This window comes from Chiroxiphia lanceolata, chromosome 1, assembly GCF_009829145.1.
Source record: "Chiroxiphia lanceolata isolate bChiLan1 chromosome 1, bChiLan1.pri, whole genome shotgun sequence".
In the NCBI taxonomy this organism is placed as follows: domain Eukaryota; kingdom Metazoa; phylum Chordata; class Aves; order Passeriformes; family Pipridae; genus Chiroxiphia; species Chiroxiphia lanceolata.
This window is the reverse complement of record NC_045637.1, coordinates 88604779-88632684: the sequence shown is the minus strand read 5'-3', so window position 1 is coordinate 88632684 and position 27906 is coordinate 88604779. Positions and strand designations below refer to the sequence as shown.

Below are 27906 nucleotides of genomic sequence, written 5' to 3'. Positions count from 1 at the left end.
TACCGGTATGTAGGACACTCCCTGCTACAAATTCCTGCTTCTCTGGGTGGAGACTGATCACTTCTGAGCCATTTCTTCACTGAGTCTGAACCACCCACATCTACCAGGAACATTTATTGTGATGAATGGACCTATTAATACCAGCTTTACCCCACCCTATACTGCTTCAGAATATGGAAACTCAATGGATGTATCTGGTTTTGGTTAATATGCCATGACTCTCAAGTTTTACAATGGGAAGGCAAAGGAAACACATTATGTATTTTATTGCAGTGTTTTGGCACGTTCTCCATCAAATGGAAAATTCAACTTATCAGGGGTGTAATTTACAGTCGTTCCTTACCAAACCTTACATCCTTTTTCACCTTTTTCCACAAAAAAATACCTCCTCCTTCATTCCTTGCCTCCTTGCCAGGACAAGCCAAGAGCAACCTTAGGTTCTCCCAAGCTCGAGTAGAAACCACATCCAAAATGACAAGGAGTAGACAACCGTATGCAAGGCTTTGTACGGCAAAATCTTTTAGGAGTAGTTTTGAATATGGCATGGACTTGCTCTCACCTCACCTTTAAAATCCTGGCCACAGCTAAGACCTGTGAACTCCAGAAATTAAATGCTAATTTAAAAATCAAGGTTATTGAAACCCGAGGAATATCCTATGCAGGGGTCACCGAGAGGAACCACACACAAAAAGGCAATGGCTTAGATTTGCTGTGAGCTATCCTACAATTTCAGATCACAATTTATGGAGCAAAGAATATAAAAGTGAGACAGGACAACCATGCTAACAACAGAGCCAAGTCCAGGCAGCAGAAGTGGGGAACACACTGAACTGCTTTCATTATGAGGCAGAGGTCAGGCACACTAAACCTAAGAGGAGAGAAAGAAAATGCAACAGGCTTTCAAACCACATACACCTCATTTAAAGTCCAATTCCTCAGGAAAATCAAAGAGCGAATTTCTTCCTCTATAGGACAGCTGAGGCTGCTACAAGGTAGGAATCAAATACCACTTCCATCACTACACCAACATGACTTCTGGACAGGCATCCCCAAAGCCTAGGACCTCAGGTGGGCTCTGTATAGAAACCCTCTCATCAAAGTTCTTTGTCTGCCTGTGGTGCTGGAATAAACCCCTCACTTTTCTGTGTTTCCTGGCACGGCAGGAGATGTTTGAAGGTCATCTCCTCAGGGAACAAGGACTTTTTGGCAACACATTCCAGAAAAACTTCATTTTCACCATTACTAGTGTGACCGAGTCCTACCTCTGCCTCACAGCAAAACAACTTCCTAACTGCTTTGGCAACTCTTGTTCCTCCAGGTAGGAAGCAGCAAACACTAAATGCAGAGAAGGGCAAGAGGAGCCACCACTGCTCCACATTTCAGAGCCACAGAGACCAGCCAGGACCCTGGATCAGGGGAGAAGGAGCATTGCAATGACTCCATTTTCTCCAGCACATCTGATAGTGCCATTAGCACAACTGGCTCCCAGCCACCAAAGTGAAAAAAAGAGCAACTGGATGCTCACGAGGAATGATCGAATAAAAATTTAATGTCTGAATAAACAGAACAGAACATCTGGCAGAATGACTGTGGTCCAGCCACACGTACCGATTGGTACCAGCAAGAGCTCCAGTGCTGCTCAGCACTGTTGCAGTGGGGAGAAGCCTCAAGCTCAGGCTGGTTCTAATACAGACCCTGTAAATAGTTTTGGGCCACTTCTTGGCAGAACTCTTCAATTTATTGTAAACAACCGGCACTCGCCAGAGGGAACTATTGAGAGGCCCATAAAAATTGAGTTCCCTCTCATAGTGTCAACTGATGAAGTAGTCTTCGCTTCCTGACCTCAGTCATTGTATAGGGCTACCGCCTGCTGTTACAGAAAGCTGCTGTGTGACAGTAAGCAAGCTGACACCTAATTGTTAAATTCAACCAAGTGTTTTAATTAAGGGAAGAGTGTCTTTAAAATAAACTCTTAGTAGGCTTTGGCCCACAGTCAGGAAAGCACTTAAGTATAAACCTTAGACTGCCCCTATTCAGGAAAGCACATGTTTAAGTGCTTTCCTGAATGCAGATATATTCCTGTCCTGGGGCCTTAAAAGTGCACTAAATAATAAAATTTATTGCAATTTGAATTCACTGTTTTCTTGCAATATTTATTTAGCTGTTTCTTTATTAAGAGTAGAGTCACTTAAATTTTGTATCTATTTAACAATCCTCACTGCTTGCTGATTGCATTCCAAGAGACAATCTGTTAATGCTGTTTCAGTTAAACTCTAGGGGTTTTTTCCCTGCTATCATGAAACTGTCTCATTTTCTTGAAAAATATCCCAATTACCCCAGTTACACTTACACAGGGCCACATACCACTTGAAATAATTTGCATGGATTTGGAGATCTTTGAGTCCGTTCTCCATTATATACATAATAGGGATATAAAGTCAAACCTTATCTAAACCAACAGTCACGTCTGGGATGTTCACTGAACAATGACGTTGAGTCACTGCTTCAACAAATATTAATGCACATATTTTATATCAATATAAAGGTCACAAGTCAGACCACAAAGACAAATTTCATCACAAGCAGATCCTCCCTTTACAGCCAATACACAGTACCTGTGTTTTGCATCTCTCACAAGCTATCTCCAACACCTTCGTACTGCAAACTTTAGATTTTCGTAATAGAAAGCTGATGTTGTTGAGCAGGAGGGGAAGAGAGTGTGAGCACAGCATATGTACATCCACACAGCTCCACTCTCACAGCAACAAGGCACCATTACTAGTGTTTACATAAGTCTGAATCATGCAAACTAGGCAAGATGGAATAAGAGGTAAAATAATCAAGAGCTGCATCAGCAAGAGCTGTGCTTTCAGTCAGCTGTTAGCATTATTTTTACAAAACTAGAATCTCTTAGTCATCACCCTTCAAATTCACTTGCCTGCACAGGTGAGAGCCAGGACCCTCTCCCTAGTGCAGTTCATTCCTCCTTCCCCAGCGTTTCTCCTCTCGTTCATGCCCCAGAAGTCAGGTTTGTGTAGGGATTGGCTGGATGTGACCCACCCATGACCAACTGCTGCATTTGCTACAGCACTGGTGGGGTCTTCCAGATTTTGCTTGTGATTGTATCCAACATTTTAAGAGTTGGCTTTTTTCAGGGGGCTTCCCCAGCTGTGCTTCACATGAACTTCAGCCTCACGTAATCAAGGCAGCTTCCACAGCCCAGCTGCCTCAAAAAGCACTCCCACGGTTTTTTTGTCCTCAAGTACCGCTTGGGTTTATTCAAGCAGAAAGGGCAGAAGTAGCAATGTGTGCCCTTAATGCTACATATAGTGGCAGGCAAACACCCTGCAACCCAGCCGAAGATGGTCTGAGTTGCTGGATAATTGACTTAAAATCTTGAACTGAAACCTGGGATGCCAGAAAGCATGCAATTCTGATGTGGATTCCTCTCTTTATCTTGGTTCTTTGCATCTCAATTAGCCTGAACACACCCACATGCTCAGAGCAGCCCTGCCTGCAGCAGAGGGCAAGGCAAAACCAATGGACACCTCTGCTGTGACAGTTCCTACACTGAGCACATGGTAGATAGTGGTAAGACAGCAATAAGGAGAATCCCATCAGAAGATTGTGGCAGAGCACTGGCAAAGTATTCTTCAGCAACAAGCTCTTGTTTCCATGACTTCCTGAAGTGACTCTTCCCACTTTATCTTTGGGAATTGATACCAACCTCACGTAACTTCCCACAGGCAGGAGGGCAGCAGGGCAAGAAAATGTGTGACATGGAGACAAACCATGAATCCCAGGAAGGGAGAGACTGAGCATCTCCTTCCAGGCCACCGTGACCCGGGCTCAGTACACAGTCCCTAAACTCAGCTGTGGTTTTGTTTATACGTGCTAAGGGCAGGTTTTGCTGTCCTTATTCCTTAAATAGCATCAGTGAAATCTATGGGACTCTGCAGACTACAGCCTTTTCTCTAGATAACTGTTGCCTCTGAATCTGGCACAAGGCAGCACTTCCAGCAGGAGAAACACATTAGAAAACCACTGTTTGATATCAAAGCCTTCACAGTTTCTTAACAGTCCTTTTTTTTTTGGTAGCTTTGTAGAGTTTTAGAAAAGTTTGTTAATTTCAAAATAATATGTTTATTTTACTATGATATTTCTCTCTCTTCTTAACTGCTAGGAGGATCTGTAGTACAAATCCAGGTTTTCTTCCATCTCAAATTGGTACAGTCCAAAGCCAAGAATACATATGTTGCTAGCTGGAAAATAAAGTGCCCTTGATTCCTAACTTTATTTTGGACAGTTCACTACAAGTTATTAAAAGCCAAATTCAGTAGTGAGAAAATATATATAGCTTCAACTGTTTTGTGTGGGTTTAAAGTACTATTTGCATTATGAGTAAGAGATTCAATAATGCATATATTTACATAAAAATAGTTTTGACATTTCAGTTAACTTCTTGCCAAGCTGGTGTAAAAATGGAAATGTAAAAAGCATAAGCACAGAAATAAGCCCCTATGCTGTAAGTCTGCTATTTACAGGTAACTTTTTTTTCTTGGCAATAATACCTGAACGATATGTTTTATAGCACTAGAACTAGCCACTCTGAGTCAATTTAGTGTTTATGGAACATGCCAGACTGACAGTTTGAGATTTAAACTCCCCATGCCAGTGAGAGTTGAGCTGGGGTAGGGACTAGGAGACTTTCCAGAATCCGGGCCACTGATGGACCCTGGTTGTGCTCTGCAGACACGACAAAATCCATGATGGCACTAGTCCAGTACGCAGTAACATGAACACCCAATCATTTTTCAAGCCCCAAGAGGCTTCTGAAGAGGGCAGCACGAACATGAGCTGCCCGAGAGCACAGAGTGAAGCACCTACCACAATTCAAAGCCCCAGATGGCTACAAAACATCCAAAACTTTCAAGCTGAAGCTGTTCAAAAGACCAATAGAAAAACTGGTTCTATCTCATAGAGAAATTTTGTATTACACAGCAGATGTAGATTACCTCTCAGAGCTTCTAGGCAGCTTGTCAAGGCCCCTGGGACAGGACGAGTGGCAGAGAGCCAGGAGCTCATGGAAACGTGCCTTGTAACTGCAGAGAAGCCAGGTTGTCTGTGTTGGTGTCACAACCTCCCAGCAACACATGTGCAACCAAGCTGGCCAAGGACCAAGCAAATCGCTTGGCAAAAAGCCTTCACAGCATTGTCAGAAGTGAACCCTCACACGGAGCGCGTAGACCCCACTGTCTCAGCTCTCCTCAATGCACTACATACGTACAAGCATGTCACACTGGAAGGTTCCCTAACAACAGCTCCTCTGATCAGACATTCATGGTGATTAATATTCTGTCTCATCTATTCTCCACTGTTTTCCACCTGAACTATCTAGCACCTTTAGCCTTCTCTTTTGTCAGAGCCAAAGAGGAAAAAGAAATGTCTTTAACCCTTGGACAGGTGATGCACAGTACGATGTCAAGTGCATTACTCAGCTGCGTTGTGGCAAGCCATAGGAGCCCTACTCTGCTAGCTCCAGGGATGACCACACAGCAGTAACAAAATAATGGACGCGATGGACAGAAGAGGTTGGAAACCATCTTTTCTACTACAGTAACCAAGATCGTTCTTTACTTCTTTTTTTCCCCAGAGCAGTTAGTCAGCTCAGGGATGTCAAAACACATAACCGGGCCACAAGACAAATTACAGCATAAGTGCTGCTACTTTGCCAATGACCTAACAGGCTTGGCCCCAAGATTTCCGATGTTTGCAGTCTCACGTTCCTTGTTCAGTACTGCAGTACTTCTAAAGACATTTTAATTAAGATGAAGCGACAGGCAAACCTGCCTGCATGGATCCCTTATATATATAAAGGCATAACAACAAAGCCCAGATGACCAAATCAATGACACATCGGTATGAAAAAGAGAAATATAAAATATATGCAATACATATATATTCATCAAGCCTTTGGTCACTGATTCAGACCTTTTTGCAAAAGTTCATGACAACTGGCTCATTAATACTCTGTCTCAGCTGAACGGTCTGGCAATCAAAAAGCAATCTTTACATTCTAGTTACCCTACGACATCATAAATAGATGAAAATATATAAACAGAAACAATTAATCAGAGCTGAGGATAGACTTGATCCTTATTGCAGCCTCATATGTTACATATTTTTTTCTGCCGTGATCTCACCAGCAATGCATCACTGTTTTTAACCACTCTGAGCACTGATTCTATGTTCAGCAGCTGTGTTTGTTTACGGGGCTAGAAATTAGCACAGGACAAATGGACTTCATCCAACTGAAATTTTATTTTGGCATTTTCCACTACATTTGACAATATATTGGTCCTCATAGACCACTTATGTATTTGCCACTGACGCTGACCAAGGAGAGTGCATAAGCAAAGATGGCACTCACTAATACTGGACAAGGATACTTTTTTATTGCTCCAAACACAGGCTCCCTAATTATTAAGCACAGTTCAGATGCTTGTAGCCAGGAAAGTCCACTACTGTATTGTCCATACTTTTTTCACTAGGAACATAAGGAATGTCATCATAATCCATCCTGCACTTTGCACCCTGCCAGTTCAGTAAGGGTGATGAAATGCAATGCTATTTTATATTTAAGGGACCTGCCAGTGCCCGTCACACTTGTAATCAAGCTCCCAAAGCCAATTCCAAAAGACTGCAAACCAAATTCAGGCAAGTCAGCCCTAACATCATTTTCCATTTCAACATTCATGTGCTTTTTCATAGGCAGGTATTTAAAACCAACAAAAGAGCAACCCTATGCCCCTATGTACTTTTCAGCTCCTTGACCGTTTCCTTTGCACAGCATTGGGGCATTCTTTGGTTTGATCTAGACTAAACAATTAAAGCGAAGTTACTGAATTCACTGGGACATGGCAGCAAACACTCCTGCCCGAGTTCTCACACACCTGAAGGTAAGCATAATTTTAAATGTTTGCCCTAGTTATTCAGAATACTTTTGTAAGCAACCCCTATTTATGCTAGAACTCACACAAGAGATAAACACAGCATGCATTAAGTTGTAGTTTAGAGACTGTTTGTCTTCCCCACTGCTAAACATACACTGGTTCTATCTTAAAAAAAAGTATTATAGAAAAGCTACCAAACAGTCTCCTGGGCACCAAACAACCTCTTCAGGCAAATATCACAACTATTCTGTCAAACCAATAAGCTCTGATCAAGTACCTCTCTAGAGAAAATAAAGTTAAAAGTACTATGGATTTTCTTAAAATACACATTTTCTTGGGGATTGAAAAAGCCCAGGAACATTCACAGGACATTCTGGTTCCAAGGGACTGCCTCTCACTACTTTTAACTTTGTTTTGAGCAATGAACTCTGATAATTTAAAATAATAGTGATGATGATATTCTGACATCACAAGACGCATGAAGAACCCTGTCAAAGTAATATATTGCACTTTGCCATGTAATTATGTTATGCTGGACCAGAGTGTTGGAAAACTTAGTATAATCATTAGCAAAGCACTGAATGTTTTGATTGTCAGACAGGTTGTATATGATGCAAATATATGACTCAGAAATGATTTCACATAAACATTTTGGTAACAGTAATCTGACTCATAACCTCCAACATAGAAAATAACAAGCTGCACAAAACATCTGTGCGCTCGGAGCAACCCCAGCTTGTAGCAACCTTCACAAGCCTCACAGCACGGAGAAACCAGAGGGTCCTCCTGCCCCTGAGGATCTGAAGCTGAGAGGTGTTAACATTTATGTTCCCAAAAAGAGTCAAAGGAGTAAAGGAGGCTGTCATTCCCACCAAGGGATACTTTACAGCATCTGATAGTCTGCCCGGTGGGCATTGCTTGGTTTAGGTCCACAATTTACAGGACTGAGATGGGAGGAATCATTTGTTGCTATTCCACCCCAAAGCTTTGCCATGTCAAGTACAACACAATGCACAATTCTTCTTCTATTTATTTTCTCATTCGTTAGGAGACGGACAGCTTCTTTCATGACCCCTTTTCTGAAGACAAATGTGCCGTCTTGAGTGACAAGAAGGATTTACCATTTGTTATTTCAGAGGAGGTTTGCCATGTTTATTCTGGAAAGTGCCATGAATTAATGAACTATCTCTTCAAGCCTCAGTGCATCAGAGCTGCCAGCTCTCTGGCTGCCAGAAGCAACAGACTGTTTTGGGACCCCATAAAATTGTTTTTACTGAGACTAGAGATAGCAAAAGTATCAGGCAGACCCAATCCCAATAGCTCATGAAACATAAAGGAGTCATTATACCAACTTCAGCCGTTACACTGCATTTTTACTGGGGGCTTCTCAACAAAACTATCAGTTAACTCAAAAGAACATCTACTATTAGCTTTCCTGCAGCACAGACATTACCAAAAGTCAACCAAACCTTTACTAGATTGTCTCATAGTTTCAAGTGAAATGTGCTAGCCTGTGACCACTTTCATTTTTCCTATTCAGGTCCTCTTGGATGCCAGCTCACAGGCATGTACAAGAGGCACACTTCAACACACATATTAAAACCAGAGCCTGTGCACATGTTCATACTACCATCCACTGCACCTGGGTGTCTCTTGTGCCATTCAGTCGGAGACCCAAAAAGAAGAGCTGCAAAAGCCATAACTTAGAGGATGCAGTGGACATCACACAGAAATGGATGTCTGGTGGTTATTCGTGTTCAGACAGCACCCACAGAGATAGAGGCATTACTGATGTTCAGCTCCTCACAAGCATGTCTGAAGAGCCAAATCCCTAATGGAGCATGGTCACAGAAGGTGAGAACCTATAGTCTCCAGCTGATTCACACTGCAACCCGAAAACAGACAGGTTTCAACCAATAAGACCCTCCTGTTTCACCAACTCCACAAACCACTGGAGGACCTGCCAGGTCAGTAACAAAGCACACAGTTTCATGGTCAGATTGCAGGACTGGAAGCAAGAATTTCAGATCCAGTCATGCCCTCCAACCCTCAGCTTAGTTATTTGGAAAATGAGTATAATAGTGTTTTACGTTCGTCAGAGCACGCTGGGAAACTTCAACGCTTATGAAGTGTTCCGAGGTTCTGAATAAGAGACAGGGTAGTATCTTTATGTAGCCTAGCAAGTAACGAGCATTACACATCCTCCAGAATGGAACATTTTTGGACAGGACAGCTGCTACAATCATTAAAGTGTAAAAACTATCACATGCAAGAGACAAGACACAGACATTGCAAAGCGAAAATCTATTGTAGTGTGTTAAACAAATGTATTTTCTCTCCAGCTATCTTCCATAGTATAATAAGTTGGAACTTTCTTAAAAATGAGAACTTTTTTTTTTAAGTCTTCCTTCTTTTCTCTTCAATCCCTTCCCCCTCTGCCTTTTTTCCTTTGTGGGTTACAAAAAAAAAGAAAAAAAGCGCAAGAGCAAGCCAAGAGATTCACAATCACCAAAGCCTGCAGAACGTACAGTGAATTTTGGCAGGACATGCATGTTTATCCTTTTCATATGCTGTTTAAATTATTCTTATAAACAAGTCATTATCTTGCATAGCCACTGCTTGGTCCCTTTCATGTCAAAGATGTTTGATGTTACAATAATTAAGCAAAAGGGTCTGCATGCTTGAAATACTGTCTCAGGATGACAGTTTGTGGGCAAGAGAGGCTGCTGTTCCTCTAAAATGAAGGGTTTTTTTGCCAAGATTCATCATTTAAGATGAGCACCTGGAGTCTGTACTTGTGGATCAAATATTTGTGCAGATATCAAAATACGAACTTCAAACCAGGCTTAAATTTTAGAACTATGCTCCTACTATTTTTGTATCAAAATCGTGCACACATGTCAAGGCTCACAGAGAAGCCTCTCACTGCTTGCAGGCAAATGTTTTGAGGAACCAGGCCAAGCATTGTGATGGAGATTCAGGTACATTAAAAATTTAAAAGGCCTCTTCCTGCACCAAGAAGTGTGTTTATCACAGCTGATCTGGACCACACCACCAGCGTGGGCAGAAGATGCAAAGAAATGGTGGTAAGTGATAGAGCAAACGTTTTCTGTTTTTTTCTTGCAGAGCATCTGGTGATTCGACCTCTGCTCATCTGGATTTGGCCGGAGGGAGCTTGCACCTCTGTGATACGAGGAATTAAAGCGCTGACCACTTCTCTACTCCCTGATACAGAACCCTAATCCAGACACTTTTAACACAGTTTGAAAAATATGGAAGTTAGGCTGCAGTAAGTGTTCATGTCTCAACAACTTTGTATTATTATAGGCCTTACAAAGACAGAGGCAAACAAATATTTTGCATCTTGTACGTGCTTTTTACAGTTCAACATTATTTGGAGAATTTTATTCCTTGTAAAAGGACTGGAATTGACTGCTAACAGCTTTACTCTTCAAGCTTTCTCTCTCAAATGGTTTGGAAAGGCCAGGAGATTCAAGGGTGCAAGAAGACACATCTGTTTCACACCAAAGCTGCCGACTCTTTCCTCCCTCCAACACCTCTTGGCTTATGGGTCCAACTATCACAACCTGCCCAGGCGCTCTAAACAGTTCTCATTTTTTTAAGTGCTCTTTGTTGCCTAGTGTGGAGCTAAACACTTGTGCTTCAATAGACATTATGTCACCCCTTAGCCCTTGTACAAACAGAGTGTCTAATACCTTGACCACATACACCACATGAACACAACACAGTAAGCGACAAGATAAGAACACTGCATACAGTAGTACCTCGCCATGAACATCTGTGTGAATGCTTTCAACATGGCATATTTTACAGCCTGCACTTGATAAAGGAAATTGTGGCTCTCTATTTGACAAGATTTTGGGTTGATCAAATATATATATATATTTTATATATATATATTTTATATATATATATATTTTATATATATATATATTCTTTAAAAGAGGGCTTCAAATAGCCGATTCATACATTTCTCGTACTGCACACAACCATTAAAATACACAGAATAACACATCTTTGGAATACTGTTTGAAAAAGACTCATTCACTATCAGGAAATTCAACTCTTCAGAACAAGTGTTAACATAGTCTTGATTAATTTGTAAAGCTATTCAAGCCATGAAGTACATCTGCACATTGAGTATATTTCAAATACTGTGCTTCTGTTTTCATTTTCAAAACGTTTTTATTTATACACTAATATTTGACCTATGAATGTTCCAAGTTTATATGGAGCCAGCTGTTCTAAATTCTGGTTATACTGAGCATTCGTGCAAAACATCAGGTGATATCATTGGATATTTTTAAGGGGAAAGTTCACAGGAAAGCAGTTATGTATTCTTGTGATTAACACCACATTGGATCAAAACAGTCATGTCTAGGTCTCTGAAAATACAGCTACTATTTTAGTTAGCAGAACACTTCGGCTCTGTCTACATTATCCTTTTTTTGCCAAAATTTCCCACTGTTGCTAGCACTGATTCAATTCTGTCATTGTACTATGATGAACACTGCAACATAAAATAAAAAGAGCTGAAGGCAGCACTGTCAAAATCTTTGTGCCCTTAACAACAAAACAAAAAAAAAAAATCTCATTACATCACCAAAAAAATCCCCAACCAACCCAAAAAACAAACAAACAAGAAAATCCACTCCAAAACTCTACCCAACACTACAAGACTGTTTCTTAAGTAACTGAAAGTTCAGGAAATGCCAGCTCCAATCCATAGCAGGTTTTAGGAATCAAAGTGCATTACGAGGTATTAAACACCCCTGCAATTCCACAGGGACTCAGCTTCTTTAATTAAGTTTTTTTTCTCCTCAAACAGCCCTGCAGCAGCTGCAGCCCCATGCCCTTCCCAAAGCCACTGCCTTGGGAGCCTTCTCCAGTTGCAAAGCACGGGGCCACAGGTGCCTCTTGGAGGTGCTGCTGCCAGCCACCCCTACTGCACGTCCTCCAGCCCCACAGAAGGCAACACTCCTCATCCTCTGCCAACCATGGCTGGAAAAAAGGTGAAAAGAAACAACCTGCTGAAGGGTTTTCAGGCACATCTCCTCACTCTCAGCATATCATGGCTACAGAATTCCTGTCCCAAGTGCCCTAACGACACTTAGAATCACAGGTGGGTTGGGCTGAAAGGGACCTTCAAAAATCATCCAGTTGAAACTCTGCCATGAGCTGTAGACCAGGTTACTCAAAGCCCCATCCAACCTGACTTTGAACACCTCCAAGAAATGGGGTATCCACAGCTCACCTGGCCAACATGTTCCAGTGTCCCACCACTCCTGTTGTAAAAAATTTCTTCCTTATATCCAATCTAAACCTACCCTCTTTCAGTTTAAAACTGTTGCCTCATCAAACAGTTGTGACCCAACACCAGCCTCCAAGAATCAGGTGCACAGAAGACAACTTTCCAGTCCTCCATCTCCCAGGCTATGAGGTCTGATGCTTGCTAAAAGAAATGGGTATCTCTCAACCATGAGCCATTTTTTCATTGGGGCAATAGTGTTTTCTCTCTGCTTCACACTGCTATATGAATGGTCAAACATAAATGCTAAATGATTAGTAGACAGTATTTCACTGCATAACTGAGCATCTGCCGGGATACAGCAGAAACACACAATGGGACTGTTTACATCCCAAGTAACTCATATCTTCCTTTAACCCACCACAAGTTAGCAATGAGGCAAGATGACCTAAAAAGAATCATGCCTCTGGGGCATGGAAAGTCTAAACACCACCTTCCTTCCTCCTAAATCACAAACACCACTTAAAAGTTTATATTTAAAACTATGAGAGAGAGTGTCATCGCTGCAATGCACCAGGCTAGACCCAGCAAGGATCCACAGCTCCTTGGCAGAGGTACAAACCTGCAGCAAGCAGTCCCAGCAGGAGCTCAGCACAAGACATCCATGACAGCTGCCCAAGGGATTTTCTGCTAAAGCTGTGTTGAGCTGGAAGAAAATTGCCAAAAGAAAACCCTTTTAAAAGAAGTGACTTAATTTCAATTTTGTTTGAGGAAAAGAACCAGGAAGATCTGCTCGCATTTAAAAAAAAAAAAAAAAAAAACACACCTGGGCTTCGAATTCAAAATGCAACTTTTCAGTTATTTACAGATAAAAAAAATTGGCTTGAATTAATCAAGACTGGTTTGGCAATACTGGCTTTTTACAATTACAATAAATTTTTGTTGTTGCTGCTGTAAGAAAGACTTGAACATTTCACACAAATTTAAGACTGTAAATTTTCAAGCTCTGAAAAGCTTTCACAAGACAGAGAATACTCCTACTAATGCCACACAGTCTGGTTCCAGTAGCTTAGTCCAGATGACAGTCAGACCTGGATACATTGCTTACACAAAAATGACCCTCCACTCATTTCAACAGTATAGGTTTTGAAGAGCAGCTTCTCCAGGAGCCACAAATCTTCCAGGGCTGCTGCCCAAAGGCAGAAGGATGCCTATAGTCCCCCAAATTCCAAGTCCAGAGGAGCTGAGGACTTCCAAAAGACCATTTGCCCTTTTTTTAAATCGTGTCATCAGGCAGCTCACGAGCAACAATTACTTCAAGGAGATGACATAAACAAAGACCTCAAGCTGCATCAGCTGAACAGCAAATGTAAGGCTGCTCTTTGACACTTGGGAATCTGTCTTGGCATTGAAGCCTACTCTACAAGGTTTTGCAGAAGTCAGTAAAACTCATTCCCATCATCAGCTTCATGATTTCTAATACTGGCCTGCTCTGGACACATGCGGAGCATGATGCTGTTCACATGCCGAGCAAGCGAGGCTGTACACAGCCAGCTGGCAGCACAGCCAGATCTGCAGCATCACACACTCTGGTTATTCCCTGTGAGTAGATGTCTTGACCTTTACAACACGTGGCCAAGAGTATAAACAGATGGGATGACAGTATGAATGATACGGTCCCATCAATCTAATCACGCAACGTCCCTGATACATCTTGGTCGCCTAATTTCATATCCTCCAACAACAAGCATGGTACTCAGAAAAAGACAGCTGGCCAATCAAATCCTTCAGGTGAAAAAATTCACCTGCTTTAGAAATGCATGTCAGGATCCTGAAGCACTTCTTCCCTCCTGTGAAAAGCCATGCAGAACAAAGGCATATTGCTTGCGCCTAAGGTGCTATGGATTTGTGCAAGATCATTCCTAGAGGAAAATCTGGTCGGTGACAGCTGCCAAAAAGATGAAAAGCCTGTTTGGAAGACGTCATATCCATGAGGTGCTCCTTTATAGGCAAAGGGAGAGAGAGTATTTGTACAGCAAGTCCTACATTTACCTCCAAGCAGCTCCCTTGCACTGAAAGGGAGCACCCATGCCCCAGCAGACATCTGAAGTCTTGCAGAGAAGATAGTGATTGCCTGAAGTTTGGAAATTCAAAAATAAAAGAGGCTTTTCACCATGGTCCCAACTCAAATCTTGTGGAAAAGCTTCAGGGCTCACTACAGGACTGTCTGGCAAACAGGTGAGCTTCCCCTCAACCTTTTGCATGAAGTCCTCCCAAGAGACCTGTGGGTCTTATGATAAAAAGGAATACTCTCTCTCCAAAAGTACAGGGATACAGTGAATCCACGCTATTAGTCTCCTGCAAAAAGGTACTCGGTTGAATAACCAAGCACCACACCCCAAAAGCACACTTTTTACGATCCTTACCTCTGGAGGGTTTGATGGGTTCAGACTTTTCCTGCACAGCTATCCAGCTGCCAACAGCCCCAGATTTCAGTCATGGCAGAAACCCACAAAGACTGCCATTGAATTCCTCATTTTTGATTGTGGGAAGCACATGGCTTTTTTTCCCCCCTCAGTGTGGATGCCAGGAGAGGAAGGCATGGGTGAGGACCAGAACAGGTTTTTCCCCCGTTTTGACGCACAATTGTTCAACAGCACCTTTAATTATACAAGAATAATTCTGGACACAGTTAAAGTAGCAAAGTCTTAGAGAGTCTTATTTTCTGCTGCTACCCATGGCATGCACTACTCTGAAGACATCAGCCAGCAAAATAGAGAATGAAGGGCAGATCCCCTTCATATCAGCACTGATGTGCCTAAGAAGACCAGGGAGACTTTAGATCTGCCACAGCCCCTGACCCTAGTCTGCAGTTGGGTTTAAGCAGTGACTCCTCACCTCCCTGGAAAGAGGAAAAAGGTGGTGGTTGTGAGGAATTTGATACGTCTCTCACTAAAATGGTAGTAAAATATAGGGATGCTTGACAATCCAGCTGCCAATCCAGCATCACCGCCTCAAGAGGGATCTCCATACTGACCCTGCGTTGTTTCACCAAGAGGAGATAACCCTGTCTGGTGCCATGAGGAAGGTACTTTATCCAAACGGGAAACACTAATAGTACTGTGTCAAGACATGCCACACATTTATAGCAAGGCTGTTCCTACAGGGAGAGCTGAAGAGTTTCACAAAAACACCTGCTGGCCCACAATGCACTCCCCTGCCTCCTGCCCTCAGCTCCACAACCCTGCCATAAAGCCATTGCCATGACACAGAAGCTTGGTACCCTGTTTGGTCAATGAATATCAACTAAAGAGATCTAACATGCAGATGTTTCCATCTGTTCTAGCTATCCAGACTTCCTATGTGAGAAATGAAAAGGAACAGGCACTTTTTAGGTGCCTCATCCTAGCGAAAATAACCAAAACTGACACTTCTAGGATCATCTTCCCAAAATAGGGACCAGGTTACCAAGGGCAGACTGTATTTTCTCTCCAAGGACATCACCACCTTTGAGACCGAGACAAGCCTGCACAGCCTGAATAATCCAAGACCTCACTAAAGTCCCTCAGCTTTGCAAGACCTTGACAAACAGGACTCATACCTTGAGCATATAACGAAATATAGCCTTCCCCAGGCAGAAGACACATCTGCTGCATCTCCAGACTGAAGGATGTATGTTGGTCAGGAAGGGCTGGAGCACTGTGCATTTAAGATCAGCTGTGTCTACAAGCTAGTGACTCCTTTTGTGCTACGGAGCTGGAAAAATTAAAGAACATCAACACCTGCAAACTTTCACGACTAAGTAGGACTTCTCCGCACAGCTGACCTAGATGATGGCTTTCCAGTGCAACGAGATGGATCAAACTTTTGTCTGATTCTGTGCTGCAGAAGCAGTATCAGTACCTGAAGGCCAGGTCACCCACACTGACTTAACACCTACACAGCCTCATACACCTGCACCTGATATACCCAGGTAATACCACACACTCCTCATCTTGAGAGAACAGCAAGGGCCCTTCAGTAATGGAAACAGAAGTCTTCAAGGCTGAACACAAAGTTCTTCAGAAGTCAGTTTGAAATGAACAGAAGTAACTATAGGAATGGCCACGTGCAGAAAGCCTCAACTAAAATAATTCTGGCAGTGTCTGCTTATAAGCAGACCCCAGCTGTGGGTTTTCAGGGTTGCGTGACCTATACTTCATTGGAATAGTCAGTGTGCTCAAAATCAGGAAGTCTTCCCTGTCTGCTGTGATTCCACCATCTTTTGCTGCATTTCTGACTTCATCTAATAAGCTACTTAGATCGCAGGCTGGCTTTATCCCATCACACCTTCGGTTTCTATATTGGAATATAACCTTAGGCTTCCTCTAGTTTTCTGACGTGAATTATTGTTTAATAGAAGAGTAAATGTCAATACACAAGTGAAAGACCCCAAAAAATCCCTGACATGTCAGAGAAGCTACAGAAAACAGCCAAACAGCTGTTCAGTCTCAGCCCATCAATTTGCCAACACTCTGGTAACAAACAATCATGCTAAATGACATTATGGTTTATGACTTGGAATTTGGAAGTTTGATGAGAAATTTCTGCAGTTGATTCATGCTTCCTGAGACTCATAACTAGCATTTCAATTACACTATTTTACTACATTACACAAAAAATTTTCCTTGTTGTTATATAAGTGTCTAGATCCAAATTATCAGAACTGATTTGAATCATATGGGGGGGTGTATTTTCAAAAGAAACACATACTTTCAGGTCTACCATCTAATACTACTCTCCTGGCACTTTATAGACAGCTAAATACCTTCTGAAACACCACATGCTCACACTTCTCCCTGAAATCAGCTCTTCTGGGAACCGCCTAGCCCCTTGCAAGCATCTTGTTTCACATCCCTCAAATAAAACATGCTGTGGGGGTTGCTTACAGACAGCTACAGCCAGCACCACACTTCTTAAATTCACAGCTCCAAGTATAGGTACTAAAAGTCCTCAAGGCAAAGAACAGAGACAGCAGCAACAGTTCTGTGTATTTAAAGGACAGAGAGGTTTGGTGAGGTTGGGAGAGGAGAAAAATAGAGGCAGGTGTCCTTTGGACTCGAAACCTGTAAAATATTCTCAGGTTCTGAGCTAGGCACAGACCACGCTGGCTTCATTGATGGATGATTTCAGGATGTCTCTTTCAAAAGCACCAGAGCTCTGAGATGTCAGCACCACCTAAACATACCCAAGCTAACTTGAAACAAGGCAATTGACAGGTACCCTGACAGGTACACACCTGCATTATGTGGTGCCAACAGGGCTTTGCACTCCTGTAAGGGCTGAGCACCTAAAACAGTTCAGCTGTGCCCACACGAGTTGCAATCACCTCGGTTTCAATGTAGACAAATCCTTCAACAACTATTTGTAGCACTTCTGACCTACTTTCCATCAGGTAAAAAAATCAACCAGCTCGTTCTAGATACATACAGCACTCACAAAGTTATTGAACACATGTACCCATGCTGGGAGCTCAAAGAAATTTCCTGCTACAGTACCATATCCCTGCTCAAAATGAGTAAACACACAACAAATTGTATTTTTTTTTTTAAAACAAGACAAGCTGTTCACAGGTGGTGTCATTCTGGCACACAGCTCTGGCAGCACTGGTGAAAAGGCAGTTTTCAGCTGACCAGCTAAGACATTTGAGCTTCACAGGAATTCCCTAAAAAAAAAAGAACTGCAATTTGCCAACTGAAACATTTTCATTCTCCACATTAGGCTGAATCTAATTACACTGTTTCCTTACAATTGCATAGTATTAAGGGCTCCTCTAAGTAAAAAGCTTAATGGCTTTCCTACTGAAATGCCCACCCTGGAGCCCTTCACATCAGTATCTCGCTGACAGGATGTTTTGAAGAGCAGGTTGAAGTCTAACAGAACTTATTTCAAGATTTCCACATGATACCAATTTTATCATGTTCCTGGGCTCACTCACCAGAATAACCTACACCGAGTCACATATTCATCACCACACTAGCTCTGAACCCCTTAAAAAGAAAACAAAAAAGAGAAGATGAGGGCACCGTGGAGTAGGGTACATGTACTTTGGTTAAGCCACAAAGGCATCTCTGCGCTGCTGGACTTTGCACAGAGCGAGCCCAACCTGCGCTCTGGCATGACCCCAGCTCTACTGCCCAGGAACCAGAGCAAGGTGAGTTTAATTCTGAACGGGGACTCTGACCACTACCATCAGAACAGGGTCAAAGAGACTATTAAAAAAATAATTATTATTTTCTCTTCCTTCCCCCCTCCCCCCCCTTCAAGGTTTTGTATGCTGGGGCTTTTTTTTTTTTTTTTTTTTCCCCACTGTTTGCGAGAGGTTTTGCCCTTCCCCGAAGTGAGCTGCCCTCCTGGCCGAAACCCGTGCAGCACAAGGTGGGTTTGCCCGACCAGCAAACCCCCGACCCCGCCGCACCCCACCAGGGAACAGCCGCCCGCCCCCTCTCGCCGGCACAGGGGTGTCCTCGGGACGGGCGGTCGGGTGGGTGGTTGGGTGGGCTCCCCGCAGCCCGGCACTTACTCACTCACTCACCCAGGTTGACGAAGCTCATGACCATGTCGGCGTCGTTGAGGAAGGCGCTGTCCTGCGGGCTGGGCAGCGGCGGCGGGGCGGGGGGCGGCGGACGGCCGCCCCGCTCGGTGCCCGTGCTGCCCTCCGCGCCCTCGGCCAGGGAGTGGTAGAGGTCCAGCATGAAGCGCGGTGCCGCCGTCAGCCGTCCCGGCGGCGGGGCCGGCGGCTCCCGCGGCAGCGGCCGGGGGCGGTGGGGCAGCCCCAGCACCGACAGGATCTCCCGCTGCATCTCCCGCTTCTCGTGCGACTTCAGCCGCCGGTAGAGGAAGCCCGAGGCGGCGGCGGGCGGCGGTGGCTCCCCGCCCTCCGCAGGCAGCGCGGGCTCGGCGGGGCGGCAGGCGCCGCTCAGCAGCGCCCAGCAGCAGCACAGCCAGGCCAGCCGCCGCGGCATGGCGCTCGGCCGGGCGCAGGCAGCCAAGGTCCCCGCTCCCCGCTCTCCCCGGGGGCTGCCCAGCGCCCTCCAGCCCTGCCCCCCCGCGGCAGCGGGGATCGCCCGGGCCGGCGGGGGGCGGCCAGGCCAAGGGGGCTCAGCGCTCGCCCCCGCCGCGCATGGCCGCCCGCGGAGCACCGCGGTGCGGACCCCCCTGCCGCCGCTGCCGCCGCTCAGGTGCGGCGGGGCCGCCCCCGGCCCGGTCCGGGCGCTCAGTTCGCCATGCCCCTGCCCGGGGGATCCGCGCCGGGCCGCGGGCGCTGCGTGTGGGGGGAGAAGGAGCAGGGTGAAGAGCTGCAAACTTTTCCCGGTGCCAGGGAGCGGAGCGAGCGAGCGAGCGGCTCCTGCGGCTGCAGCCCCGGTCCCCGCGGGCTGGCCGGAGCGCGGCTGCTGGCGGCGAAGGCAAATCACCAGCGCGCCCGCCTCTCGGCGGGGCGGGCGGCCGCTCCTCCGGGGCGGGGAGCGGGCGCAGGTAGCGCGGCCCCGCGGGGGCGGCCGGGCGGGGCGGGCGGCGGCGGAGCAGGTTCAGGAGCGCCGGCCCCGTCGGTTGTCATCGGTTTGCTGCGCTTGGAGCGGCGCTCCGCCGAACAGCGGCACCAGCCGCCTCTGGCGTGCGACTCTGGCGGCTTGTTTCTTGTTAAAGGGAGGATTTCGGCCACCCCTCCTGGCCCCAGGGTGTTGGCTATATGTATATAGCGGGTGTTGGCTATTTATCCTGAAAATAGGTGGAGTGCTACCTGTTCTAAATCTGAAGAAGCGTTACGGTTCTCTTTAACAGGTTGCAGCATCCCACACAGCTTTTTCTGGAGTATCTTGCAGAACTGATCATGGAATATTGGTAAATGGCTAGGTACAGGTACCCCCTGACAACCCTGATCGATGGAGTACCTGTCTGCATACTGTGGGGCAGGTTATACTGCCATAAAAGAACATACCCGTTCCCACAGTAAGATTGCAACTCTGATATCATCACTTCAATCAAAGGGGTGGGGGGTGGGGAACAAACCTGCCACCCAACGCTACAATAAGAGCAGTTTGGTTGAGCGAGAAGCAGCTCTTCCATATCCTGACCTCTGACTTCATGGATCTCACTCAGGTTGGATGACTAAATCCAGACTAGTCTCGCTGAAATCAGTGCAATTGCTCTAGGTTTGAACTGGGATAATTTCAGAGGAGTTGGCCCTGAGAATAATATCTGGACCATTTGAAGTCACTGGCAAAATTTCCATTAAATTTATTAGAATCAGAATCTGGCAATAAGCTCATATTCAGCTTCCCAGAGACACAGCTGAGAATATTCAAGACAGAATATGTTATTTTCAGAAGTGGAGGTTACACTGAGTGTTCAGTTCTGTGAAAGCAAGGTTACAGATGTTTGTTTTAACTGCACCAGTCAAGGAACACTGTAATACTGGGTATTTTAAAGCTTGTTTTGGAAGAAAAAAAGGCATCTTAAGGGGACGGAGTGGGAGGGAAGAGTATGGAAGTTACTTTTGCAACTGTTCTTTTTTTCAGTTTGTGAAGACACTCAGAATTTGAAAATGTGGGTGTATTTGACAGCACAGACTCAACATGATCCTTTTGCTATAGTGGATCCCATTACCTTCATGAAAACCCATTACCTTCGTGTCACCCACCAGGGACTCAGGAAGGCAATGTCTAGGGAAACCTTCGCACTGGTGATTCATTTATCCACTTTGCTCAGCATAGAGCAATGAGGTTGGTTTTATTAAATGGGGAGATGAGGGCTCACTCCTGGAGAGGAGGTGAGCAACACACCTCTCCTTCTGCAAGACTGTGGGATCCTGCTGGGAAAACCTGGGCTCCCAGGAGGAGAGCCTGTTGCACAAGCTGTCCCCTTGATGGGCTGAGAGGGATGAAGGACAGTTTGTAGCCTCTTAGGAGGGACATTTGGAGGCTGGGAGGAAGTGCAGGAGCCCTGACAGTGAGGGTTATTTCCCAGGCAGGTAATTACCCTGCAGGTGGTGAGAGACGAGAGCAGCCACTTCCCACAGCCGTTCGCTTCCCAGTCCCTGAGCCTATTAGGCTGTAGTTCACGTTGCTGTCTCCAGAAGAGCTTTGTAGCCTCCACTTTCTGTTTGGACAACAAGAGAGGGAAGTGCCCCATTGTACGGTTATCGCTGAGGACTGAAGCTTTCCATCTGAAGTGTCCTCTGCTCCTCTTGAAGTCAGGAAGAGATGATGCACATCTAGCAATAGACAGTGTTAAACTCCAGGGCAGCACTTGGGTATTCCTGCTTCTCTGATGCTCAAGTGTGTATCACCCTTACATTTTTAATCTGAAAGAAAAATATTTGAAATATTGCCATTTGCATAGGGATTACTGCAATAAACAGCAGCTGTGATAACAGTTGGCAGCATTTGGGCACCTAATTTTGATGCTGTCTGCATACAGGGACACATAACAAACCTTCCAGTACTTCCCTGTTAAGTTACCTTATTCTTGAGGTAAGTTCCCTTGTGTAACTAGGAAGCTAATACCCTCCTTCTGAAGTCATTGCACCTTTTGTTAAGTTTAATTTAAGTCTTTCACATTTATTTTTTTTTTAACAATGTCTCACAGAGTTGTACCTTACTTATACTTGGAAATGCCTCTTACCTGTAGATGTGAATGCTTCACTGTGGGATTCAGCTAGCGCTATCAGACCTAGGAAAGTTATAGCATCAACTCAGCAGCTCGCTGAGGGTGAAAAGAACTAAAGTCTTCTTACAGAGATCACCTGCAGTGACAGCTTTCGGATATTCCTGCCGTCTGAAAGGACAAGTTTCTCCAAAGGATTTTAAGACTTTGGATAAGAGCTGCATGCCTAATTCTCTGGAGGAGAGCAAAAAAAGGATGTGTATTTGACAACTGCTGCAGGCTGAGACACGTTTTAAGAGTTGTTTACACACGTATTATAGCGCTACTGGTAGGATTTTTTGCTTGCCAAGAAGCCTCCGTAGCGTATCTGCCATCCAAAACTCAGTGGTAACATGTAATTTCCCTCGAACTTTCTTTCACTGTCATATCTTCAAAAATGCTGCGAATACAGGCTTCTGGATATCTTTCAAGTCATCAGTTTTCCCTGCTCATGACGGACATCTGGTGGCAAAGTGGAGAAACTGGGGTCTGTTCCTAGAAGTTTCCCTCATTGGCAAGTTAGCAATAAGGCATTTTTTTCTTTCTCTCTCTCTCTCAAAACAAACAAACAAACAATTTAAAAAAGCCCCAAATTAAAACAAACAAAAACCTCACCCCAAAACCAAACATAAACAAACCCCTATATAATGCAAACAGGTCTCCTACCTCACCCAGAACAATCCTTAGTTAATTTTCTGCCCCTAAGCCAATCTTTAGTCTGTATTCAAAACACCGCACCTGCTAAGTGCTTTGTGAAGAATGTCTTGTACACGTGACCCTGAACAGAGCCTGTACCCCACAGTACACCCACTCCAAGTGTGGTGTGGTAGCAAGGATTAACTGCAGCAGTTAAGTTTTTCAGCAGTGACAGTGTTTAGGTTGTATGCAATTAAAGGCTGGACTACCTAATTCCAGTCAAGAAGGATTCGCTGGGTGTAAGGGTCCAATAAAGCTAACATGATCCCAGATGTGGGGGTAAAAACCGGAATCTTTACTGAACACGCGAAGCGCTTATTTAAGAGTCTTGGGGGCTTAACATGCTAATAAGGAGGCAGGGTTATGCCAAACAGGAGATTCCACAATCTATTAGCATTTCCAGTAGGAGGGGTGATATAAGGGAAAAAAGGGATTTACATTTATCGGATCCAGTATTTACATGTGGAGGGAAAAGGATTTGATATTTCAAGTGAGCAAGATTACACTGGGGAAGGGTGGTCAGATTTTCCCGAGATAAGGATTACACCGGGAGGGGAGAAAACAAAGGGATATCTGTAGGGACCGCTAGCATCAGGTAAAGTCTCTCCACATCCTGCTGGGGGAGATCGGGACAATCCACACGAAATTAATGTCAATGGATCTTGTCTGGTCCTTTAGATGGTGGGTTTTTCCCCAGCCTCTGTGGCCCAAGGTTTCCTGTTTAATCCTAGCAGTTCCTTTTCTGTTTGTATCCGAATTTCGGACTGCAGCAACTGGGTTTTCAGTTGTTTGCATGTATCAAATCATTCCTTGCTCTTATTTAAGCAAGTTAGGTTTCTTGGTTGTTTTGTGCAAAAGTTGTGAGGAGCAATTCCAGGCATATGAAGCACTGAAATGGTAGATAGGTAATTAACTTTAGTTAGAAGCCTTCAGAATGAAAAGAACCAAACCACAAAATAATAATAATAAAAAAAAAATCCAGCATTTCTATCACTATGCCTTAAAATACACCATCTCATCTGTGCTCATGAGGAGGTCTACGCAAAATCTTTGTCGTTCCTCTTAGGTGTACAGCTTCCCAGGTACCAGGATTACATGACTCTAGAGAATGATACACCTTGAATTTCATTTTTTTCTGGACTAATAATATACTGTTGAACAGAGCACAGAACTTACTGTTCTAGTGACCCCTTCTCCATCTCCTGAAAACAGAAAAGTCACAACTTTGCATTCACACCTTCCCTTGAGATGAACCATTGGCTGCCAAAGTGCCTGCAACAAGCCCAGACTCCTATGCTTACGGGGTCAGCAAGGACACTGCAGTAAGGGCAGCTTCGGTCCTCACGCTCATTTTGCCAAACAAAGCAGGTACTTTTTTAAAGCAATGTGGAAGAGATGTAAGTAATGACATTTGCTTTCTAAAAAAAACCAAACCCTATGTTGTACAATAATGACATAGCTGGAAGGAACTATTTGCAGTGCTGCACTTGGAGAGGTTGAAAATGCAAACATGCCTCCTAATTTTAGTGTACGGGTTTCCAAGGTCTGCTTGTGCAATGAGAAAGAGTGGTTGAGTATAATCTTAGTTTAAAGATTGAAGCAGGCTAAAAACAGCATTTGCTATGAAAGCTCAAATTTTTCCTTCTGCTTGCTGAACGAACTTTCTCCACTGCAAGTAGGGGCAGTTGAAAAATAGTAACATCATCTTATTTGCACATAGCAAACCACTACTTTCTTTACTCAGAAATCTGATCTAAAATATGCAATGATGATTTCCCAGATCAGAATACTTTAAAAAATGGTTGTAAATATTAATTCAGTAACACAACTGGACTGCTATCCTTGCAAAAGCAAACAGTTAAAAGTGAAGTAAGTCCCAGTATGCAGTTCACAAACAATTCCAACTCTGTTCCAACCCTGGCCACCATCTCCACCCTATCAAGGATGTACTTATGTGTGAACAATTATAGCTTAAAGTTTATTTGAAGTCAACAATATCCAGTATTAAGGGAAACTGACCTGAAATGGCAGCAATTAAATAAATATTAATATATTGTATTGCTGATATAATTTCTCTGAGTATTTTCATGATATGTGCTTTTCATTTTATTTTTTGTTAGGAAATCTTTTTCTGTTTAAAATTAGGAAAGTAAACCATTGACTATAAAAGAGAAAGTGCAAAATCTGCTCTGGGCAGGCTGAAAATTAGATTTAGTAAACTAGAAAGGTGGTTACTTTTTATATGCAGAATTGAGATGTAAGTGGAAGGTCAGTAAATGTAGGAATACATTAGCCAGCACAAGGTAAGAGTCTACCTTTCACCTGCATACAGCGAAGATATTATTTGAGTAAGAACAGGTGTCTGTTATTATTGCTGTCATAGGTAACAACAGTAGCCAAGTTGTGACTTGTAATCCATATAAGATGGGTTGCAGGAGTACCTGTGTTGTCATCAGACCTTCTGCCACTTTGCAGATATGGCCTCATCTGTTAGGTAACAATTACACCCATACAAAAGACACAGCACTATGTCCAGCCTGTGTAGGTGGCTTCACTGTGGACATGGATCCATGCTGGAGTTTGTGTCCTCCAGTGGGGTGTCAGAGAAAGAACTGAATTTCTTCTGAACGATGAAAAGTGGAGAGGTACCTGACTGTGAGTATGTGAATGCTGCAAAAAGAGATGACAGAAGGAGGAGAAGTCCTCATTCCATCCTCTGCTGATGTTAGCTGGTGAGCCATCAGCCAGTGTCCCTTCACATGCATTGTCTGGTGTACTGAGTAGAAAAAATGAACACTGCTTGTGGTAGCTCACGATGTGAGGATTAACTGGAAGACTCTGGTTTTAGCAGGTAGCACTCTGCAGCGTTCTGTGTTAGCCAGTTACACTGAATTAGTGCAAAATGTCTATCCCAAGGTGATAAGGAGGGCATTCAGGTGTATTTCCCGTGCCATGCTGCCTAGGGTATTCACTGTTCAGCCTGCTGACTATCCAGCTCCCTGTCAACAGAAGAGGAGGATTGGGCAGCATACTTTGCTGAAACAATTCTCTTCCTCTTCAGCCTCATCCTGCTGTGAGCTGTGAGTACATACCCTTTGTGGCTGGTGTGCTAAAGAGCACCACACAGAACCACTTCCCAGGGCTGAACATCCAAGCTCACTCACCTGCAGAGGTGCAGGTTTCTATACAGACAAAAGAAACTGTACATTTGAAATACAAAGGTCTGGGCATCACCTTGTGCTTTGGAATATTAAAAAAAAAAAAAGAAAAAGAAAAAAAAAGAAAAAATCAAGGGAAAAAAGAATAGAAAAGAAAAGAAAAAAGAAGCAAGACCAATGACAACAATTAAGGAAAGAATAGCTGTTAAGATTGCTCAAAATATTGCAGAATGGGACTGTAAAATATCCTGGAGAGGAAAAAAAAGGTTCTGAAATCTTATTTAGAGTAACTCTGATGAGGTCCGCTCTTACTAGTATGCAAAATATGTCTTTTCAACAACACTTTTCAATATTGGGACAGACCCAAATAGCACAAGGCCACAGCGGGGACTGCCAGATTATTAAAGTTTGAAAATATAAATGCTGTTCTCAGCAGCATTCCATTATAGAGGCCACTGTACTCAAACTGCCTTTCCCTTACCTGTTTGCACACAGGGGCAAGTTTTCAAAGACAATGAGTCCTAAACACCCTCCAAAAACAAATGTTGGAGACAGTACCCTGCTGCATTAGGCTCAGTTGCTGTTTTGTACCAGAAAGCCAAGCAACCTTGTACCCATCCCACCCCGAATCCAGCAGACATCTCCTTCCTGGGTAGGGCAGCTGCAGGAAGTGTGTCAGGCATCCCATTCTCAGCCATCTCTGAGGCTTCCCCACTGCCACCATTACCCCTTCTTACAGCAGGGCTCCCACCAAGGGGTCTTTCTGCCTTGTGGCCTCCTCAGGCTATGGGGAATAAAACACATTTCCTACAGTTCTTGGCCACTTATGAGCACTCAGTAGACACCACTTGCTTTCATTCACTTTTGCTTTAAAAAGTACCTCATACAGTGCCAACCCAAACACAGTATTTTAGGAAAAAGCAGGGTCCCAGAAGACACTGCACAGGGCAGCAAGTCTACAAAGGCATTTTTAGACATCAAGAACTGTAGTGGCTTAAAAAACTTGTAAAACCCTGTTGTCTTATAGCCGAGCCTTTTCTTTCATACACTTTTCTTTCAAACACTCCCTCATCCCCTAAAGAGAATATTTTTCAATACCTGTACTTACTGTGACAGCTAATAGCCTTACGGATTAGTTCCTTAAGGGAACTAATTCAGCTAGAATGAAAGAGGACATGAGCTACCATTTAACATTTAGATTTATGATGTGCACATTGCAGTAGTCATTTTGTTAACAAGTCAAGAAAAGAGTTGAGGTAAGCGGCAGCTGTATATCTATTTTGGCTGAAGAGGTGCAGCAGCTACTGTGCATTAAACAAACTTCCATGCCAGCTCAAGATGAGGTAACTCAGAAAAGAGAGTCATCTTTTTTATTTCTACGGAAAATGTTTACAGGCTGATAGAAGAGATTTTATACATTTGCCTTCTGGAGTTAGGTAGAAACTACAGAGAAAGAAATATGGTTTCTTTAAAGTCTATTAGGAGGAAACCTTGTAAAAAAACCCCATATTTTCTATGCTCTTAGTGTTCTCTGAATTAATAAAATCTCCTCCTTGGTGAAGAAAAAGTGATAAGCAGCTAGTAATTGCATTGCTTATGGGAGGCTTCAAGTTTCCAGAGCAACAGCATGCCTGTAATGCAAGGCTTGTCTTTGTTGCACTGTTGGCCCAAAGAAGAGCTCAAATTTTCTGTCTCAGCCAGCTTGCCCACAAGCTCTGAAGCCTCTATCCCTCCTGCAGTGTGTCAGCAGCCCAGACCTTGCTTAGCCCCCAGGGGATGCAGGCTGAGAAGCCACGGCTGCCACAGCTCAAGGTGGGAAAGCCAGCTGGGACATGGCCACTTGGTGTTCATTGGGCTGTAACACAGCAGGACTGCTCCCTCGGGCTAGCACATCCACACAGGTCAGCAAGACTGTGGGTGCAGGCTTGCAGTCATGGCACTGAAAAGCAGATAAAACCTTTCCTTGCCAGTCCCAGCCCCTACAAGCTATTCAGAAGGGACTTGGGCAGCTGATCTGCTCAGGGTCCATGTGGGTCTTCACTTTTATGTAAAAGGATGACTTGCATGGGGTGGAAAGAGTAACCCCTAATGGACTGTTACTGTTTTCATATTTAACAAGTGAAGTGCTATAATAAATAATGTAAAA

The 27906-nt window shown here is 44.1% G+C and overlaps 1 protein-coding gene across 1 annotated transcript in view; it reads right to left on the bottom strand.

Annotated features, from left to right (window-relative positions):
- BMP6 (bone morphogenetic protein 6) overlaps window positions 1–19650 on the bottom strand; it is an 87154-nt gene extending 67504 nt beyond the window's left edge. Inside the window, exon 1 of the mRNA XM_032689829.1 lies at window positions 18797–19650. Coding sequence (XP_032545720.1) covers window positions 18797–19226 — 430 coding nt within the window. The 5' untranslated portion in view covers window positions 19227–19650. The remainder of the gene's footprint in view (window positions 1–18796) is intronic.
- Window positions 19651–27906: the final 8256 nt, after the last annotated feature.